Below are 21335 nucleotides of genomic sequence, written 5' to 3' on the forward strand. Positions count from 1 at the left end.
TATCACTTGGGTGCTGAAATCTGTTTGAACTAAACTCATTTAAAGGTGCCATATGCAAAAATTGAGGTAAAAATATCCATAACATGACCTACACGCATCAAAAGAATGAGAAGAAATAAGGGCGATGATGTCATAAAAAAAATGTCGAGTTATAGTGCTGCTGAGATATTAACCTTAATTAGCATTAGCATTTTTTTCATGCGCCTGCCTTTACTAACATGCAAGTTCATCATCCTTCCTCCCCCTTCTCGTTCCGTGAACCTCTGGAGTTGTGAGTTTAGACTGTTCCTGTGGTATTGAGCAACTACGATTTATTTTAATCCTATAATTTTATATTATAATTTATTTAAAGTGAATAAATTGTAATGAAAAATAAATACAATTAAATAGCTAAAGTAAATCATAAGTGAAATCATAAGTTACACATGTTTAGGGGAATAGGGCATTATTAATATACCATGTAAGGTGGTATGTGCTAGAAATGGGTAAACCACTATCAGTGAGTCTGCCCATGGGGTGTGTCCCGCATTGTCCCTCAGAAACATACCCCTTGTCCCCCCTTGGACTTATTAGCAGGTGGTCACCCTAAATGTATATCCAAGTGAAATAGCATCTTGGAGAAAAGAAATTTAGTTTAGAAATTTTATTTGGTAATTGACTTTACATTTTTTTTCCAGCTGGCAGGGGGTGCAGTGATGGCAGTAGGCATCTGGACGCTAGTTGAGAAGAGTGACTACATCAGTCTGCTGTCCTCAAAGATTTATGCTGTCTCTGCCTATATACTGATCATGGCTGGGGTGATTGTCATGGTAACGGGGGTTTTAGGCTGTTGTGCCACCTTCAAGGAGCAAAGACGACTTCTGAGAGTGGTGAGGAACCCATTTAAATGTTTACTTTAGGATTATGTTTCCATTTTCTTATGCTGTATGTTCCTCAATTTAAGTATAAAAGCATGACTGATGGGCAATTAATTTATGGATGGGTATATATCAACACAGTTTATAGTATGACCAAAAGAGGTTAGCACACTAAAGCTTTCCTCATTTTACATCCATAGTTGGCCTGTAAAATGTAAAACTGTAATTAAAGGGATACTTTAAAAACACACACACACACACAAAAAAAAATTAATTAGTTATCAATTACTTTTCCCTCATGTCATTCGAAAATGATAAGATAGCTTCTGAATGACAAATGCATATATATTTACATTTGATAATGCAGTCAGTGTTTGTGTATTTTTTGTTTGATTTTGTTATAAATGACAATGATATAATTCTTTATAACTATATCATATGTTAGAACAGCCACTGATTTAAAATATGTGCTGTTGAATACAGAGATAAGGTGTTGCATGGTCACGAGTGTGATATTGCAATTATACCACAGTTAGATGGCATAAATATGTAAATAAATAGGAGACAAGAGAACTGTCTTTAAAAACAGCTTGTGTGCAGAACTTCTTCCACCAGTTGAAAGTATCAATAGGGCTGCACGATTATATGAAAAATAATAATTGTTTATTATTTCCTTGAAATTGTAATTGCAATTATTAATAAAGATTATTTTGAAAGGATTTATGCCATTATTTAAAGCTGCATGTCATGTTTGTTTATATATATATATATATATATATATATATATATATATATATATATATATATATATATATGTATTATAATATATGCTGAAAGCTCTCTTCCTGAATTTTATTGCTTTTCTGTAGCATTGAGCCTCAAATAGTGGTTTGGTTTCTTCCTTAAAAAAAAAAAAAAAAGTAAAAGTATCCATGGTATAATAATATTATACTAAAAATAAAGGAAGCAAAAAAATAAAACATTACTACAGTAAAACTATGGTAAACGTGGGTGACTTGTGGATCAAAACGTCTTCTAACTGGATTGTTGTAGCTCTATTTATACTGCTTTCTGCATCAGTGTTGATGAGAATAACAGCTCTGATTTATTTAGCTTTAAACTACTTTAAATCAGAGAGACATACAGGTGCTGGTCATATAATTAGAATATCATCAAAAGTTTATTTATTTCACTAATTCAATTCAAAAGTGAAACTTGTAGATTATTTTCATTCATTACACACAGACTGATATCTTTCAAATGTTCATTTCTTTTAGGAAAATCCCAAATTCAGTATCTCAGAAACAGAGCTGGGTAGATTACTTATGAATTGTAATCAGTTACTGATTACAGATTACATGAGAAAAATTGTAATCAGTAATATTATCTCTTAGATTACATATTTTTGGTAACATAATCTGATTATTTCTGGATTACATTTAGATTACATTTGTGCTAACCCTTATTTGATATCACATATATTCGGTTAGCCTGATCTTGTACTTTTTTTGCAAAATTTGTACATATGGTAAATGGACTGCATTTATATAGCACTTTCAACAGACCACATGGCCATCCGAAGCGCTTTACAATTTGCCTCACATTCACCCATTCACACACCGACTGCGGTGTCAGCCATTCATATAAACACTAATTATAGGTGCACCCTCGTGATTCAGGACAGGCTAAAAACACAGTTTTGAAAATGGATTCATGGTGTACTCGCTTATTATTATATAAATTTTTCTACATTTTGAACACAAACAAAGTTACGGACGCAGCTCTGATTGGTTGCGGTAATACCCCGCCAACCTCAAAAGGCCCGTACCTGTGTTTTAGAGGTGGGCCGCAGCGCGGAGTGGATAGCTGCCACCTTCTTCGCTTGAGGTTTGATCAGGCCGCGACCCACCTGATATCCGAAATATTCCGGTCCCGACCCAGCGCTTCAGCAGATTAATGAGGTAGAGTTGATCCTCCCTTCTTCTACAGGGCTGCCATACACGGTACGTAACGGGGCCGACCTTTTCTGTGACTGTATAGGGGCCCTGCCAGGTGGCCAGGAATTTGCAGGCAGCTGTGGGCACAAGGACCAGGACATGATCTCCTCGCTGGAACTCCTGTGGTCGGGCCGCCCGGTTGTAATGCCATTGCTGCGCCTGTTGTGCTTTAACGAGGTGTTCCCGGACGATGGGCATCACTCTATTAATCCATTCCCTCATTTCACGCACCTGTTCGATGGTGGTTCGGTGTACCGCCGGCTGTTGTTCCCAGGCCTCTCAGACCACGTCGAGCAGACCGCGGGGCTGTCGGCCGAAGAGCAGTTCAAAGGGGGTGAAGCTGGTGGAGGCCTGAGGGATTTCACGAATGCCGAAAAGCACATAGGGGAGCATCTGGTCCCAATCCCGTTGGTCTTCAGTCACCACTCGGCACAGCATCTCTGGTTAACCTCTTAGCCAGCACCCCGACGCCCTCGTCCTGAACGCCTCTCAACTTGCACGTGTCAGTGTTTATGAATAGATTAAATGAAACGGGACAAATTTAATCTTGACAAACTATGTATCATTATAAAGATCTAAGCCTCAAGCATCGACGACAGATCACTGTTTTTCAATGGAAAGCTAATAAAGACTGTATTTGCTACATTTGTGTAAGCAGTACACATAAAAAATGAGCAATGGAAATGCAGTACATACCAGATCCGTCGTAATAATGAGTCATAAACACATCCACAGCTGTAAATCCCAGTTTAGTTAGAAAGAGAAGGGTCCACTGAACGACATCTCATGAAGCACGTTTAGTCCAACGAAGCAATAAGGTTGTAATATGGATCATAATTCCTTTGTTTACACTTCAGTTATTCAGCGACATAACGGTTTGCTTCCATTATGGAATAACTCACAGTCAGAAACTGCATCTTGGTAGTAAAAAAACGGCATGGTTTTGCAGCGTACAGTGTCACAAACAGAATGAGATGATCCACCGGAAAAAAGAATGAATGAAAGATAGTATATTCGAATTTTGGCGGCTCATTACGCGCTCTGACGCACCTGTCAGCTGATGGAGGCGGAACTTATAGCGATCGCCTTTTTCTTTCTTTGTTTTATTTTTCAACAGTTTTTATATATGTGAGAGTGTGTTTTATGTTGAATGTGAATGTGTCTGCATGATTACCATCTGTTTGAGTGCAAATCAGCCCAAATCAGCTCGCTACTACTGTATGATCATGGCTATCAAAGTGAACAGGTCTATATGAATAGAGAGAATGGATTATTTAGTTTGTGGCACATTTGTGTTATTACCATCTGTATAAGTGGCCATCAGCACTTATTTGCATCGCTGCATTTCTAGCAATCTCAGGATTTTCTGTAATTGGCAAACAAAGTTAAATCTTTTTTTTTATTTACTTATTATTCTTATTTTTCTTACTCATTCTTATTGTATTTTTCTGGTGCTCAAATAAGTTTCTGTCTAGTTTATTATAATTGAAAAAAATATGCAGTGGTATGTTTACTGACTAAATAGTTTGTAGAAGCCTTCAATACTATTGGGAAATTTATTTTCTTATATTTGGGGGATATTTGCAGGAGTCTCATTTTTCATGATATCTTATTCAGAATTGAAATATAAACTCATGAGACATGTGGCTTTCAACCCATTACTTTCATAGATTGCTCCAGGACTCATATCATGTATTTTTATATCAAATAAAAAAAATATCTATGTGTGGTTAAAAAAAAAAAAAAATTCAAGGCACTTCAGTGTCTATAACTTTTAATATTTTTGAGCATTTTTAAATCTGGTTGATAAAAAGTAAAGCCCAAAGGGTCTTCTTTCAATAAGACACCAAAATTATGTTTGTAATACACTGAAGTAGGAAACTGTTACAATTATAAGTAAGGTAGAGCACTTTCAGCTGTGAGTCTCATAATTGGGGGTGCTGGCTAACAGGTCAAACTGCTCGACGAGCCCGTCAGTCTGGGGGTGGTACACTGTGGTGCGGAGCTGTTGAACCTTCAATAACTTGCACACGTCCACCATGATCCGGGACATAAAGGGGGGGGGGGTACCCTGGTCAGTCAGGATCTGCGATGGGATGCCGACCCGGTTGAAGAGGAGGAAGAGCTCCTGGGCGATGGCCTTCGTCATGGCCTTTCAGAGGGGATGGCCTCAGGGTACCGGGTGGCATAGTCCACGATGACCAGGATGTGTTCCTGGCCCCGGGCGGACTTCAGCAGCGGCCCCACCAAATCCATGGCAGCTGGTTAGCAGCTGGGTTGCCTGGACATGGGGGTCAGGTAGCGGAGTTCGCGGGGCTGTGGTGAGGCGAAGCGCGGCCAACTCCCGCTCGGTGTCCCCCTGCTGAGAGGCCATGTGCTCCATAATTTGTTGCTGGCGGATGCTCACCTCGGTGAGATGTTTCAGAAGCTCTTCCATCATCGGGGGAGGAGCGCCACCTGGGGAACCAGAGAAGACACATGAGGTAGAGACCATTGGGGAAAACAAACCAGTCCAATAGTAGCACACGGTGTGGGGAAGGGTCCTCTTCACTGTCCTGCCCGCATTCTCCACCAGTGTGGCGGGGTGAAGTAGGACACGACTCAAGGATGAGGGTAAATTCCCCGAAAGGGTGGATTTTATTGGTAAAAACGGGGCGGTGGAAGGCGTTGCTGTGAGGCGGTTTGATGCTCGGTGCTCGGCGTCTTGCCTTGAGACAAAGTTAGCCAAGCCTTGTGGAGACATCTCTCACCTCATTGCTCGCTTGCGGGGTTCATGAGAGCCTCTGCAGATGAGGCGCAGGTGTGGCCGCTCAGCCCGTGATGAGCAGGTGCAGGTGTGTCTGCTCCGTTGCCAGGGCGACGCTGATGAGCGCTCGGGACACGTGTCACAAATGGCAAAGTGATTTTATTTATTTATTTATTTATTTTTTATTATTAAGTTAATTTAGAAAAACATTTATTCATTTGTTAAATATAAGTTTTTAATTTATTAATTTTTTAAGTATAATGACCAACCGGTCAGCGGCAGACAGTGAGCCTATGTTTGATCAATTTAGCCCTCTAAAATCATCACGGCTTGCCTAAAATAAAATCTATAGACATAAAACTGTTCAAGCATATAACAATGTTTAAATGTTAAAACTAGATAAATGTGTGCTATATCAAATAGTTTGTGCAGAGACGCTTCAGGACATCGAGACGCTAGCCTGATCACTTGAATTTTTTGCAGTGTATACACTGTCATTTTTGCTCATAATGTTAAGAGTAATATATCATTGATAACTGCAAAGGGTCTACTTTTATTTGTGTGCACTAACAATATCAACAATGTTTTATGCTTTTATAAAATAAAATAAAAAACATGATGCGCTCTCTGCCATCTCATCTTTAACTGGAGTACAAAAATGAACCGAAAATCTGTGAAAACATGCCTCACAGACATGATAAACATATCTCTTTAAATGACTACTTAACTAAATTAAACAAATCGAAAACAAAAACTCTTTAATTATAAACATAATCCGTAAAGATGCACTTCTCTCTAAAGGTGCTTCTGAGGAGATGACGAGTCAGGTTTGGCAACCTTCATCCTTGCGACACAGACTCAGAAAACAATAGTTTTCAGTAAATAATCTACTTACTATTTCTCCATCACATTAATGGTTATTACTTTTGCGGGTGCTTTGCGGCTAGCTTAAGCCTATTGCGTGCATTTAAGTGCAGAACTATACATAAAAAAGTTGGGGCCAGTCAGCCTCACACTGAAATGCAGGGCTCTAGTGTCTGTTGTTGAACCACATGGAGACTTTCAGTCGTCGTGGAGACTTTTTTTTTTTTTCCTCAAACGGCTTGTCGCACCATGCAACCTCTGTTTTTTTTTTCACACCATTGAGAAATTAAGTTGCATGTGCGACCAAATTGGTCGCAAACTAGAGCCCTGAATAAACTTAAGTTCAAAGGCCAATTTAAAATATTGGTACAGTAAATAAAGTGCACAAAATAAGCATTTTATTTAGGCAGTATTTATAGCTGTTGATAAATCATGTTGCGAGATTTGTCCAAAAGGTGTGCGTTTTTGCACCAAAGCCAGTGGTGTCAAAAGTATTGACATTCATTACTCAAGTAGAAGTATAGATACTAGGGTTTGAAAAGACTTTTGTAGAAGTTGAAGTATCAACTCAAGCTTTTTACTCAAGTAAAAGTGTAAAAGTACTGGTTTAAAAAACTACTTAAAGTATAAATGTAAAAGTAATGTAAGGGGGAAAAAATGCAATTAAGAACAAAATAGTAGGCCGCACCACAGGGGCCTATTGTGCACTACCCCACCTCCTCAAAAAACATTTTGCTAAAGGCCATAGGCCATAATGACTATGTTATATTAAAATGTTCATGCTGAAAAATTTGGGATGAACTAGGCTACCTGTTTCAGCTGCATATATGCCCATTGAAAATGAACGCACTTTAGTACAATGCAAATATATTAAAGAACTAGAGATATGATGACTAGTTGCCTATAAGTATTGTTATGGTGCAAAAAGTCAAACTTCAGAGGCATGTCATCAATAACCTTTAATGGAATGTAAATGTACATCCAAGCTTAGCTGCGGGAATCTGTGATGGCAATGATCATTGGTGCAGGCTTAGGAACGATTACCCTTGTATGGTTGTCTATATACAATAAACATTTAGAGCTCTGTCAAAGAGAATGATTTATCCAAGTGAATAATCAAAAACTAAAAATGAAAAATAACTCTGTCACTATCATTAGATGGAGTGCCCATGAACTTCAGTAGAGGGCACTCCAATCAGGACCATTCCACATCAACCACCAGATGTCACTCGGACTCTAGCACCTCTCATCTGTTGCACCACACCCGAACTACATTCCCCATGAGTCACTGCATCACAATCACCCTGCCACACCTGCACATCATTCATCAGCCAATTTCCTTGCGACACCTGCACCTCATTTACACACACATAAAAGCAGCACACTCACTCCCACTCTCTGCGAAGTCTTGTTTAGCCAGTCTGACATTTCCAAGCATTTTCCTTGTGTTTGTTCCTTCTGTACCTGACCTTTGGATTGTTTATACCGACTCTGATTCTCTGCTGCCTGCCCCCGACCAGCGCCGCTGCACAAGATGGCCGCCAGCCCAGCACCGCTGCACAAGATGGCAGCCTCAGTTGACTTTCCAGAGTCAAGTCAGGTCCCCACTAACACCCAAGAGTCAAGTGAAACAACAATTAGGGTGTACTCACACTGCCAGTTTGAACCGTGCCGGGGTGCGTTTGACCACCAAAGCGCGGTTTGTTTGACTAGTGTGAGTGCTCCGAACTGTGCCTGGGCGCGGCTCTATTGGCCGGCCCTGGCCCGCTTGGAAGAGGTGGGCCAGGGCACGGTTCAGTTGGACTCGGGCGCGGTTCGCATGCAGTGTGAGCGCTAACCGTGCTGGAGCACGGAACAGGACGTGTGACGTCATGGTTTTGCGACGCTCCAAAACCAACATGGCGGGGAAAGGGTCGCTTTGGTCCACGGCAGAGGTGCAATGCTTGTTGGAAATTTGGGCAGATGAGAGCATACAAGAACAGCTGAACAAAACACATAAAAACTCAGATATATTTAGAAAAATCTTATTCGTCATGGATATCAAAGAACTACCGAGCAGTGTAGAGACAAGGTAAAAAAACTGCGCGCACAGTATTTAAGGGTACGGGATGCACTCCGTAAATCGGGCAGCTCTGCAGAAGAAAAGGAAACATTTCAATGGTATGACGCTGTCAACAGTATAATTGGCAGCAAACCTTCTAGCCAACCTAATGTGCTGGAGTCCCATCCACGAAGATCGCTGGATTCTACGTCATCTGATACGGAGAACACAGGACTGGAGAGATCACAGAGCTGTGAGTAACGTTAACATACATACCAGTTCCATTTGATAGCTATTCTGTTAAATCAGTATGTGCATGTCCCTACAGTAAATTACGCAAGGTTTTACTACGAATCCAACCAAGAAACCATGGTTACTGTAGTAAAATCTTGGTTTCCACAAACTGACCATGGGTATGCTGTTAAAACTGGGTTTTACTACAAAAAGAAATAAATTAGTTTACATAAGGGATGTTTGTTTAATGTTATTATTAAAATGATTACCTTTTGTGTTTATTTTGCTTTTATTTCTGTAGTTACATCGGTCAATTCAGACTCAACAATCGCTTCAAACACTGGTGATGAGACACAGGACACATCAGATAACACTGAGACAATACCTTCAGAACAAGGCAAAAAGAGAAAGAGAACGGCAGAAGTGAGTGACATGATGACTGCCTTTCTAGATATGCAGAAAAAACAGCATGAAGAATTCATGCAAAGGGAGCACTTGCGTTACCAGCAAGAAAAAGAAATGCTTGATAACTGGATGAAGGCTCAAGTACAGATGGAGGAGCGTCGACTGCAACAACAGAGGGAGGAACGCCAAGAAACAAACATTATGTTCCTGCAAACCATGAACCGACTGTTTGATGCCATGATTCCCTCACACTCTCATCACCAGCTCTCTCCTCATGCTCCTCCTCCTACACCTCCTCCTGCTGCTACTCCTCCTCTTCCTCCTCATCTGCAGTATCCCTACCATGCTGAGACATCATCATCCTACTCTGAGCTTGATAACTCTACACATGTTTATCGCAACCTGTAAAGGCACAGTTGTTTACGTCCATGTTTTTATATTGTTATTGTATTTGGACGTTGCCTTTCATTATAAGGGTTATTTAAGTTTTATCTTGTTTTTTTAATTAATAACATGTTTGTAATAGGTAAATATGACCAAAAGTTGTTTAATTTCCTGTAGCATATATTTACTATGCACTTTAACCTAACACTATGCACTACCTCAAACCTCTACACTTTATAAATCTACCTCGAACCTCTACAATATATACCACACACTTCCATAAATTATACACCACACACACTAGGTAGCCTATTTTGTTTCACCACTGCACATGGTCGTGTTCTGTGAAGTACCGGTTTTTTTTTTCTTGTGAGAAGTGCTCCTGAGTTTATGATTAAAACTTTTTTCGGCATCATCTTATGTTTTGTGTGTTATTCGCAAATAACTCCTGCACTGTTCTTGAAATGAACAATATGGCTTTATTGACAACAGCACAATAATAAGTCATAGTAAACCAATAAGTAAAATAAATATACATGCACTGAATGTAGTAGCGGCATGACACAGAAGTATGTAATGAAAACCATCCTCCTGAAATATACACTATCTCTCTACAAATTTGAGAAATATGAACACAATGCATCTCTGGTGACATTTGAACTAGTGGCTGTATTATGAGGATTCCATTCACTGTTCACATTTTCCTCTTCTGTGGCAATCTTCTCACATTCCTCACCATTTACTTGACAAAAATTGTGGAGAACACGCAACATGCGCTGATAATAGTGTTTATGTTGTCTATGCGGCAATCACACCTCTTCATTAAGCATCTCCACCTTCCTTTCAGGAGGCCAAATGCCCTTTCCACAGTCATCCGTGCCTTGCTAAGGCGGTTGTTGAAGGTGGCCTGTGCAGGGGTTGTTTGTTGATTTTCTGGATATGGTTTCATCAACCATGGCAGTAATGGATATGCAGCATCCCCCAAAATCACCACTGGCACATCTACTCCTTCAAACCTCTCTGTTATTCGAGGGAACAGTGTATTACTCTGACCCCTCTCAAACAAGGATGAATTGGCAAAAACTCTTGCATCATGAACCTTGCCCGGCCATCCCACATTAATGTCCCAGAACATAAGTCGGTTGTCAACCACACCTTGCAGAATAACAGAGTAGAAACCTTTCCGGTTGTAGTAGTCTGCAGAGCTAACAGGTGGAGCCAAAATCCCAATGTGAGTGCCATCAATAGCTCCTCCACATTGTGGGAAGCCCCACCTGTCTCTGAATCCCTGAATTATGCTTTCAAATTCCTGTTCAGATGGTGTTCTGATGAAAAGGGAAAGCTAATTTTTCACAATTGCAGAGGCTACATGGTTGGTAATGCTAACAGCAGTTGACTGACCAATCCCAAATAAATGGGAGATGGTTCTGAACTCTACATTTGTGGCCAGTCTCCATATGCATATTGCAACACGTTGGTCCACGGGCACTGGTTTTCTGAATGAAGTGGTCTGTCTTTGAAGGTGCGGCTGCAGGCTGTTGCACAGCTGCAAGAATGATGTCCTTCTCATTCTGAAATTAGCCTTCAACTCACAGTCTGTCCAGCTGCTGAGAACATGCTGCCACCACACAGCAGATCTCTGCCGAATCCATATGGTCCTGTAGCAGAATGGAGAACTATTGTTAACTGTATATAGTTTATGCATACACAATTACCTTACAGTTTTTTTAAGCGGAATTAAAAAAACAACAAACTACTACTCCAGTGCATACATAACAGTTATGTGTCCCGTTGAAAACAGGTGTCTTAATACAAGAATGCAGCTAATATTAACCAGCAAATTATATTAACTTACATGATTATTAGCTTTAGAACGCTACTGTCATAATTAAAAAAAAAAAAAAAAAAAAACATTATACACATATTGTATTTAAAATTTCACAATACACTTTTCAATTGTATTCAATTACATTTCAGTATATTAATTCTAACCTTGTCAATGTACGGGAACTGTAGTAAGTAATCAAAGCTGCAAAGTCCTTGCTGCACTTCAGCTGGTACCTTGCAAACCTCCTCATACGAGCAGCACGATTGCGTGAAAATTTTCGCGCCACTAAGGCGACACATCTGTTTAACAACAGGCTGTGAGAGGGCTGTGGACCACCGTGGACCAAACGATACAAAATTAAACACAAAGAAAACAGAGCGATGGACTCCATTGTGTTCACAGAGCGCCGCTTTTCCTGTTTATCCCGAAACCGTCGCACCATAATGATGTAAGCGTGCTCCGGCACGAATGCTGAAACCCTATGTGAGTGCAGGACAGAGGGGGAGTGGGGAGGGGGACAATCGTACTCGGGCCCGGTTCATGGCAACCATGCCTAGTGTGAGTACACCCTTAATCTTCTTGATTCTAGTCAGGTCACCGTTGATCAGGTTCCTGTTGATTTTCCGGAGTCTAGTCAGGTCACCATTGATCATCCAGAGTCAGGTCAAGTCTCCACTGACCGTCCAGAACAAGGTCAGGTCACCATTAACACCCAAGAGTCAAGTCAGGTCCCTGTTGATTTCCCAGAATCTAGTCAGGTTACCATTGATCAGGTCACCGTTGACCGTCCAGAGTCAGGCCAAGTGTTCGCTGACCATCCAGAGTCAGGGTTAGTTACCGTTGACCTTCCAGAGTTAGGGCTAGTTCCTGTTGACTGTCCAGAGTCGAGTCAGGTGCCCATTGACTTTCCAGAGTTGAGTCAGGTTCCGGTTGACCCTCCAGAGTCGAGTCAGGTGCTCGTCGAGCTTCCGGAGTCAGGGTTAGTCACCGTCGACCTTCTGGAATCAGGGCTAGTCACCGTCGACCTTCCAGAGTCAGGTCAATTCACCGGTGATCGTCAAGGACAGAGTCAAGTCACCGGTGATCGTCAAGGACAGAGTCAAGTCACCGGTGATCTTCAAGGACAGAGTCAAATCACAGTCGTTCTTCAGGAACCAAGTCAAGTCACAGTCGATCCTCAAGAGCACAGTCAAGTCCCCAACAATCTTCATGAGCAAAGTCAAATCACAGTCGTTCTTCAGGAACCAAGTCAAGTCAAAGTCGATCCTCAAGAGCACAGTCAAGTCCCCAACAATCTTCATGAGCAAAGTCAAGTCACAGTCGATCTTCAGGAACCAAGTCGAGTCACAGTCGATCTTCAGGAACCAAGTCAAGTCACAGTCAATCTTCATGAATCCAGTCAAATCACTATGGATCTACCAGAGCCTCGTCACATCTCAGCCGCACTTCCAGAGCTCTCGTCCTATTCGGTCACGGCCATGGAGGCCGTCTATGAGCTTTCATTCATTCCGGTCATGGCTACGGAGGTCCTCCATGAACTCACCGCCTGCCCTGTCATGGCCATGGAGGCCAGCTACCATCTTATCACGGCCACGGAGGCCGCTATTAACCTGTTTATGTTCCCTGTTTCAGTCCCACCTGACCAGACTTGCTTTCCTGTGCCATCAACTCCACTGTGGTGGTCCTCTGCTCCGCCCTGGTGGGCCTCTGTCATGTCTGCTCAACTATGGTGGTCGTCTGGTCCACCCTGGTGGGCTTCTGTCATGTCTGCTCAACTATGGTGGTCGTCTGGTCTGCCCTGGTGGGCTTCTGTCTGATCTTCTCAGCTGTGGTGGTCGTCTGTTCCGCCCTGAGGGCTTTTGTTCCCTCTTCTCAGCTGTGGTGGTCGTCTGCTCCACCCTGGTGGGCTCCAGCTCCACCTGCTCCGCTCTGGTGCACACATCAGAGTGTGATGTGATTTGTGTCATGTGCAGATGCGATGGATCGCGTACAAACCAATAGGGTGTCGGAATGGTATAGGTTTAATACTTCTCTTCAAACCACAATGAAATTCACTGCATCCGGATGGCGCGATTTATCTGGATAGGATGAAAACAAGCTGAAATGAAATAGCCATAACGAAGCTATTTTTTAAATGTAAAGACTTGTTAAAGATCTGTTGTGGTATGATGAAGCTCTGGAAGATCTGTTGATACGTGATGAAGTTCTGGAAGATTGGTAGTGATTTGACTGGATCAACTGTTACTTGACTTTGTTCACGAAGATCAACGGTGACGTGACTTGACTCATAAAGTTTAACTGTGTTTTTTACTTGACTCATGGGTGTTAATGGTGACTTGACCTGACTCTGGACATTCAGCTATGACTTGACCTGACTCTGGATGGTTAGCGGTGACTTTACTGGACCTTGATTCTGGGAGATCGACAGTGACTTGACCTTGTTCATGAAGATCAGCGGTGACTTGACTCATGAAGTTTAACTGTGGTTTTACTTGACTCATGGGGGTTAATGGTGATTTGACTAGACTCTGGATGGTCATCGGTGACTTGACCTGACTCTGGACAGTCAGTGGTGACTTGACCTGACTCTGGGTGGTCAGCGATGACTGACTTGATCTGACTCTGGACAATTTGGGTCTACACTGCTGTGTGGTGTAGTGGCTAGAGCATTGGGCTACCAGCAACACATTTTGGATTCTAGCCCCGGTCATAACATCATAAAAATAGTGAAACAAAGATTTTTAATCTAAAATATTGTATATAGATATTTGTGACTGTTTGCGGCTGACTGAAGCGGTGCTACGAGGATGAATAATAATTTGCACTGAGGTGAGAAACACCTCGCAATTCTATTGCAGATCATTCGATCTGTGATTGTCACACAGTAAAATGATCTGCAACGTCAAATTCCTGAGAATTAGAACTTTCTGTGAAATATGACTTTACTGTTTTGTGAAAAATATTTTTCATTTTAATTTTCACATTCTTCTGAAAAATTATTGGCAATCTTTAGACGGAAATTTGTGTGTGGGGAAAAATGTATTTCTTAGCTCAATTTCACTACTTTATGAATCAAACCCCTATTAATGGTATTCTTGTTAAAGAAAACACTCTAAGCTTTCAAATGAACCCATATATCGGCTGATAACCATATAAGGAAGGCTTTGCAAATGAAGCACAATCATATTGCATGATATTTTCAGACCCGGTACTGGGTCTGCAGAGTCAAAGGGGTTTTAATATTTGTTATGGAATATTGTACTTTTTATCTCTATTTGTATTAAACAGATCTGGTTGGTTTGCTGCTCAAAAGCTCTTTTTTGTTTCGTCTGACCATAAAAGCCAGTGGCATTTTAAGTTCCAGTTGTGTCTGACAACAAGGATAATTTTCTTGAAAACTTCACGAACAACGTGGTGATGTAGGGACTCTTTGATTATTTTATTTCTTTTAGGCTTTCTGACCCCAAGTTTTAACTCATCTCTGCAATTCTCCAGCTGTGATCCTTGGAGAGTCTTTATCCACTCAAACTCCCCTCCTCACTGTGCATTAGGACATTAAAGACACATCCTCTTCCAGGCAGAATTGTAGCAAATTGTATCAAATTGTATTTGATAGAAGCCCCTCAATTTCAATGGTTTAGCTCTTTATGTACAGCCACTTTCTATTTTGTGAAGCTCAACGGTCTTTATTCTGCACATCAGAGTTATATTGTTTGGTGTTAATCCTTGTGATGGATGATTTATGGGTGTTTGGCCTTTGTGTTATAATCCTGTGGAACAGGAAGTCATGGCTGGACAATTTCATGCTCCCAATCACCCTGGTGTGCAAAACATTTATGGAAATATACTTCAGAGATATTTTACTCATAATAAATTCTAGGGGTGCCAATAATTGTGGCCAACATGCATTGGAGAAAAACATTTATTTCACAGTTAGATTTCTCCACCACTTTCAATTGACTTGATTGAATTGAATGAATTGTTAGAATTTTGTGAATTTGCGGAATGAATGAATAAAAGGATAAACAATGCAGATTTATTTTCACAACTGCCTTTGCTCATATTTACCAAGTGTGCCAATAATAGTGAGGGCACTGTATATGTATGTCTGTGTTTGTGTTTAGCCTATTACACCCTCATTGGGGGCTGATCCCCCCTAATATGAAAATCCTGGAATTGCCCCTGGGCAACAACAATCTGATAAAGCAGTTTTTACATAAAATATAAAGTTATGAGACTTTGCTCTCTGCCAAAACAATTTGTTCTGAACTAATAACAGATTAATTAGACCAAAGATTGGAAATTAGATATACCCAAAACAAATCATATCTCATGTTTTACCACTATAGAACTGGCTGAGGTAAGGCTGTTCTCAGCTGGTTCATGAGCCCTGAATGGGCATTGACATCCTGGATAGGAGACTTACCTAATTTCAAGACGAGGCTTTTTGTAACACTAACATTTACATACAATTGCACTGTATGCGTATGAGTGTATTTTAATTGCTTAAAGGGACCATGAAAAGAGAAACATACAGATTAAGAGATATTTGTAACATTAAGTTTCATAGCTTAAAATGTACTCATGGTGCTTTATTAATAGCTTAGCAGTGTTTTTTTCCCTCATTGTAATTTTGTCAACAGTATTAGTATGTCTTTTAATAAGTTATCAAAATAAGTTATCATCATGACTGGCATTTTCAAGCTATATTTTTCCAGTGATTATAGTGGTCTCAAATGTATTGTCTCTCTCCTCCCATTGTCAGTATTTTGTTTTACTGCTGTGCATTTTCCTGCTGGAGATCCTGGCTGGAGTTTTGGCCTACATTTATTACCAGCAGGTTAGTTACTTGTTCTTTCATTAATCGTTTGCTGTGTATTTGTGTCTTTCATTGTCATGCTTTGTGAATATTGTAGCTGAATGAAGAACTGAAGGAGAACTTGAGGGAGACCATGGTCCAAAAATACCATCAGCCTGAGCAGGACCATGTGACGAAGGCTGTGGACAAACTACAGCAGGAGGTGTAGTAGCATATGGATGTCTTGTACGGATGTGACTAGATCTCGTGGCATGATCGGACTGGTCTCATGAGAACCTGATGATATCCTTGCAAAACATTTTGCAGTGTTTACACTAGAGCTCAAAAATGTAAAGATCACGATCTCAGTTTAAACCCCCACACAATCTTCTTCCTGAATGACAACAATTCAGTTATGTCCATTATGACTTTCACATCGTGAGTGTCAGTGGATCGTGAGAAGCACGTTTTGTCGCTGCCCATAATGGATCATTCACGCTGCTGCTAATCCAGAAAAAGCAAGTCTTTTCAACCACACATTATTATTTTTGTTACATACATTTAAGAAACAAGTACTGGGATAAAAATGTACAGTTTGGGTATAAACACTTATTCTCTACAGTAGCGATCATAACGAAAGTATTTTAATATGCGCATATGTTGTAATGCTTATCCTCTTCCACCAGGTGGCGACAACTGTCCATTTAAAAAAGTATTTGTCATTGAATCGTTCATTTAGGATATGCCAGTGGGGAAAAAAGTATATGAATTGGGGCAATGACTCCTTCATTGATTTCTATTTTAAAATTTCATTTTGTTCAAATAAATATATTTCTTTAAAACGAATTGTTTTAAGAAGTGCTGAACATTTTGTCAGGACCACTAGTAAATTAGGTTATTTTGTTTAGTTTTCAGAAAATAATGATCTCCAATTCATGTTTATACATGATTGTTAATTTGTCCAGAATAGTGCAGCTCTAGGTTACATGTTGTTTATTGCTGCATATAATTTAATTAAAATATAAGTAAAATTTCATAAAGTTGATTTCAAAATGCTACTCATTCTCGTGAACCCAATCTCATGTCTCGTCTCATGGGATTTCTCGTGGGAAGTATCTCTTCATACCCCTAATGTCTTGTCATAAATAGTTTTAATATGACCAAATTTGTATTTAACATGATGACAAATTAATAGAAACATTGTAAGGTACTAATTATAATGTTTATTTCCTTAGTTATTCAGCAGAGACAGAAAACGAAGAATATCATCACTGGCTTCACTCTAGCGCAAGTTTATGCCCTTTAAAAATCACTTCCGTTATAATCAGTAAAGAAATCTACAATATATGCTGAATAAATCTTAGCACGTACATCTGCACTTTGTTATTTATGATGAGAGAATTGTAAAACAAATTAATATGGAACATATAAGCCCAAATATTAATTGGAAAGTATCACTAGCCTGATAATAATAATTAAATCAATAATCGTCTTGCTATCGTCAAAGGCATCATCCACAGGCTGTATCTCTGACTATTGATACATAGTATTATCAATACTCAATACTATTCTCTTATCGGCACAACCCTTATACACAGTATCCAAATTATGTAAGCATTTAGAGAAATCCGCTCAGACAATTACATACTTCATCATTGCGATAGAGATGAGTCTACACTTACACTAATAGCGGCTTTAAAGAATGGGGCAGGGGCACCAAGAGCCATCACAGACAAGAGGTAATTTTTTCACTTACTAAGCTTGTTTAACTTTAACAAATTGGTGAACAGAATAATTTGTCTGATGTCACGGTCTTCACCCTAAATGCCACATACAATGTACATCACTTCAGCTTTTTATGTGGTGTTATGGCAAGACAGATCTTTAATAGATTCTTAAATTACCCACTTTGAGAGTTCTAATAAGTCTGACATAATGCAATTGTAAACCTTCTTAATTTAATTTTATAATGTTTGACAACAAACATCTACTGAAAGACTAATAAGTTTGAATAGCTGTAAAGTCAATTTCCAATGCAAAGTCACTCAGATGACTCTTTGTCCCTCATGAGGCTTGATCATGACTTGTAAATGTGGTGATGCATTACAGTATAGTATGTTACACCTCTGATAATTTGTTTTCCTAGTTGTAAGTAATTCAACATCTATGGACCGGTGAGGTGGAGATAAAACTACTGATAGAGTAAAACTTATGAGGAAGACTTCACCGCAGAGTTATCCTCTGAGGCACATTGTACTTTGCTTCCTCCCTGGACTCCTCACTGGTCTGTGTATCCTATCTGCCCCTTTAGGTGATTTGCACAGTTTACAGTATGAGACATCTCCATCCTCCACTGAAACATCAGTCATAGTAGATATCATAATAGAGGATGGGTGAGTGACTGGAGTATGATGTAGTATAAAATCTAATGTTGTGAGTTTACTAATCAACTAGTGCACCCTTAGTGGAAGGAAGTGATAGGCAACTTTCTTTTTGTTCTATTAAAAAAAAGACTTTTATCTTTGTTTTAAATTACTGGAGAATGTATGTACTCACAGCACCTCAGCAAGCTGCACCATGAGTTCTGTGGGAGAGGGGATGCTGCTTTAGAGTAGGACACAGTTTTTGTCTATTCCCTGTGTTGACATTTGCCTCTAGTGTACATTTGCCTCAACATCAGAATCTCTATATTCAAGTTATTTTATATAGTTTCATTCAGTCATGTGAGGTTTATGATGGACAGTGTGGAGCTGTACCCTAATCAAAGGCCATCCAACTATATGCAGACTAATGGACCATTATTATACCTTTTAAGGAGTATCAGCTATACCACTGTATGCGGCAGGTGACTGATAAAACATTAGTGTACACTCTTACTCATTTTTCTTTTACAAATAACAAGTGATCCTTGACCAGTCTACATATGGACCAACATTGTTCTTTGACATTAATTCAATAACAGTTCAATACCCATTACTACATGGGCTAAGGATTTATTTTGTTTCTGTCAGTTCAAGTGCTGTGGCAGTAACAGCTCTTCTGATTGGATGGAGAGCGTTTGGATCCGCTCCATTAAGGCTGACAGACGGTCGGTTCCTGATAGTTGCTGTAAAAACCCAGTCATAAAGCTGTGTGGTCGGAGAGATCACCCCTCAAATATATATAAAGTAGAGGTGAGTACCACGAATTACATTCTTGCACTAAACAAAGGTGAAATGGATTCTGATGGTTATTTTGGACAATACAAGCACTTTTACACATTAAAATGTACTATTAAAATTGCTAAATTAACTTTCGCAGTAAACCTACATCTGCTTTTCTTACAAAGCTCTCTGCACTTCAACAACAACAACAACCTTTATTTATAAAGCACATTTAACACAATAAAAATTTATCCAAAGTGATGTACATTGTGCATAGCAGGACTACACTATAAAAAACAACAGTTAGAAATTTCCAAAAGCTAAAGAATAAAAATGTGTTTTCAGAGTAGATTTAAATATATATTCAATGAAGGAGCAGACCTCACATGATAAGGGAGAGCATTCCAAAGCTTGGGCCCAGCCACAGAAAAGGCCCGATCACCTTTTAATTTATAGCAACTTCGTGACACATTTTAAAAGCAAGTGATATGAAGATCTAAGTGCCCTAGCAGGACGGTATGGCACAATAAGATCACAAATATACCTTGGTGCACACCCAGACAACGCCTTATTAACAAACATAAGGAACGTAAAATCAACTCGAAACTTAATGGGAAACCAGTGAAGGGATGCCAAAACAGGAGAAATATGATCCCTCTTTCTAGAGACAGTCAAAAGTCTTGCAGCTGCATTTTGAACAATTTGTAATCGAGATTGAGGAAGACCACAATAAAGACAGTTGCAATTGTAACACAAATGAGTCGAACCAGACAAATTAAAGAGTCTATCAAAGCGATGTTTGAAACACGAGAGCCGAATTCCTCAGGAAGTCATAAATCAGTTCTAGTGCCACAAGAACCAAGCAAGATGACCAACCAACTTGTTCACACAACAGCTTCAACATTAACACCACTAGAACAATTATTTACAATTTCAATTCAAAGAAGAGAAATTTGGTGCCAAATGTGTTGTTCGTAATTGAAATGCAACGCTGGACATCACATGGAAACCCATGAGTTAAACACTTCCATTGACTTCCCCCCCCCTAGCAGAACCAGACTGAAATTCCTAAGGGGGGGAAGGGCTTTAAACCTCTGTCTTCACAGAAAAGTCTTTGTCATGAGAATGGCAAAGAAACTGCTTTTGTACATATATATGGACCAGAATGAATTCAAAAAGACTCATAAATGAATCAGTCCATCGCATCACTCCATATTCATTTATGTGTAACCCACACTTTTGACTATCATGTTATAATCACTTATTGTGTATGTTTTTTTTAATAACTATGGCATAGCTTAACGATTTATAATTGTGTTTGGTATGTGTGTGATCGAATCTTCTTGCTTGAATTAGCCCTGACAATAATTTATTTGTCCCATGTATCGTATTCGTGTTATAGGAATCATGTCCAAAATTAGATCCTGCAAGGCAGGAAAATTCGGACCACATGCTTGGTAAGATAAACAAATGATTTATGATACCCCCCCGAGCCAAGACAATATCTGATTGGTCAAGACAACATTTGAGGTGTGGCCAACAGGCCACTTTATATACCTAGGACACCATGAAATTTGGCTTTTAGTCTGCTTTTAGTCTCTGCTGTTAGTCATGCCTGCTCTTAGCTTTTAGCTTGTAGCTTTGCTACCTAGCTTTAGCTTTTAGTCTCTAGCTATGCTTCTGCTAGCTTGTAGCTTCTAGCCATGCTGTTTAATCATCACTGTTCTTTGATCACGGTTCCAGCGTGCTTCGGCCTGCAAGCCTGCTGCTACTTAGCCACGATGAGAAGGAACACAACCTTGTCTCGTCAAAATTTATTTCTTTTCTTTTCCGTTTGAGAGTTTCGTGTTCTGAGTTAAGTTTTGTAACGTCGACCTCGTCTGCGCTTTTCAACTCCAACCAGCCACACAACTTCAGCTTCAGCCAACGCCCAAGCACGGGCTTTCCAAGACGTCACTTCACCGACTGAACTTCCAGCCAATCAACGACCTCGGGATAGCCCTTTCACGCAAGTAACTTTACCTCCAGACTGTGACCT

At 40.0% G+C, this 21335-nt stretch overlaps 1 protein-coding gene across 1 annotated transcript in view; it reads left to right on the forward strand.

Annotated features, from left to right (window-relative positions):
• Positions 1–513: 513 nt before the first annotated feature.
• cd151l (CD151 antigen, like) overlaps positions 514–21335 on the forward strand; it is a 55251-nt gene continuing 34429 nt past the window's right edge. Inside the window, exons 1-4 of the mRNA XM_052531247.1 lie at positions 514–869; positions 16122–16196; positions 16273–16377; positions 19166–19327. Of these exons, the coding sequence (XP_052387207.1) occupies positions 696–869; positions 16122–16196; positions 16273–16377; positions 19166–19327 (516 nt within the window). The 5' untranslated portion in view covers positions 514–695. The remainder of the gene's footprint in view (positions 870–16121; positions 16197–16272; positions 16378–19165; positions 19328–21335) is intronic.

Source organism: Carassius gibelio, chromosome A18 (assembly GCF_023724105.1).
Source record: "Carassius gibelio isolate Cgi1373 ecotype wild population from Czech Republic chromosome A18, carGib1.2-hapl.c, whole genome shotgun sequence".
Lineage (NCBI taxonomy): Eukaryota > Metazoa > Chordata > Actinopteri > Cypriniformes > Cyprinidae > Carassius > Carassius gibelio.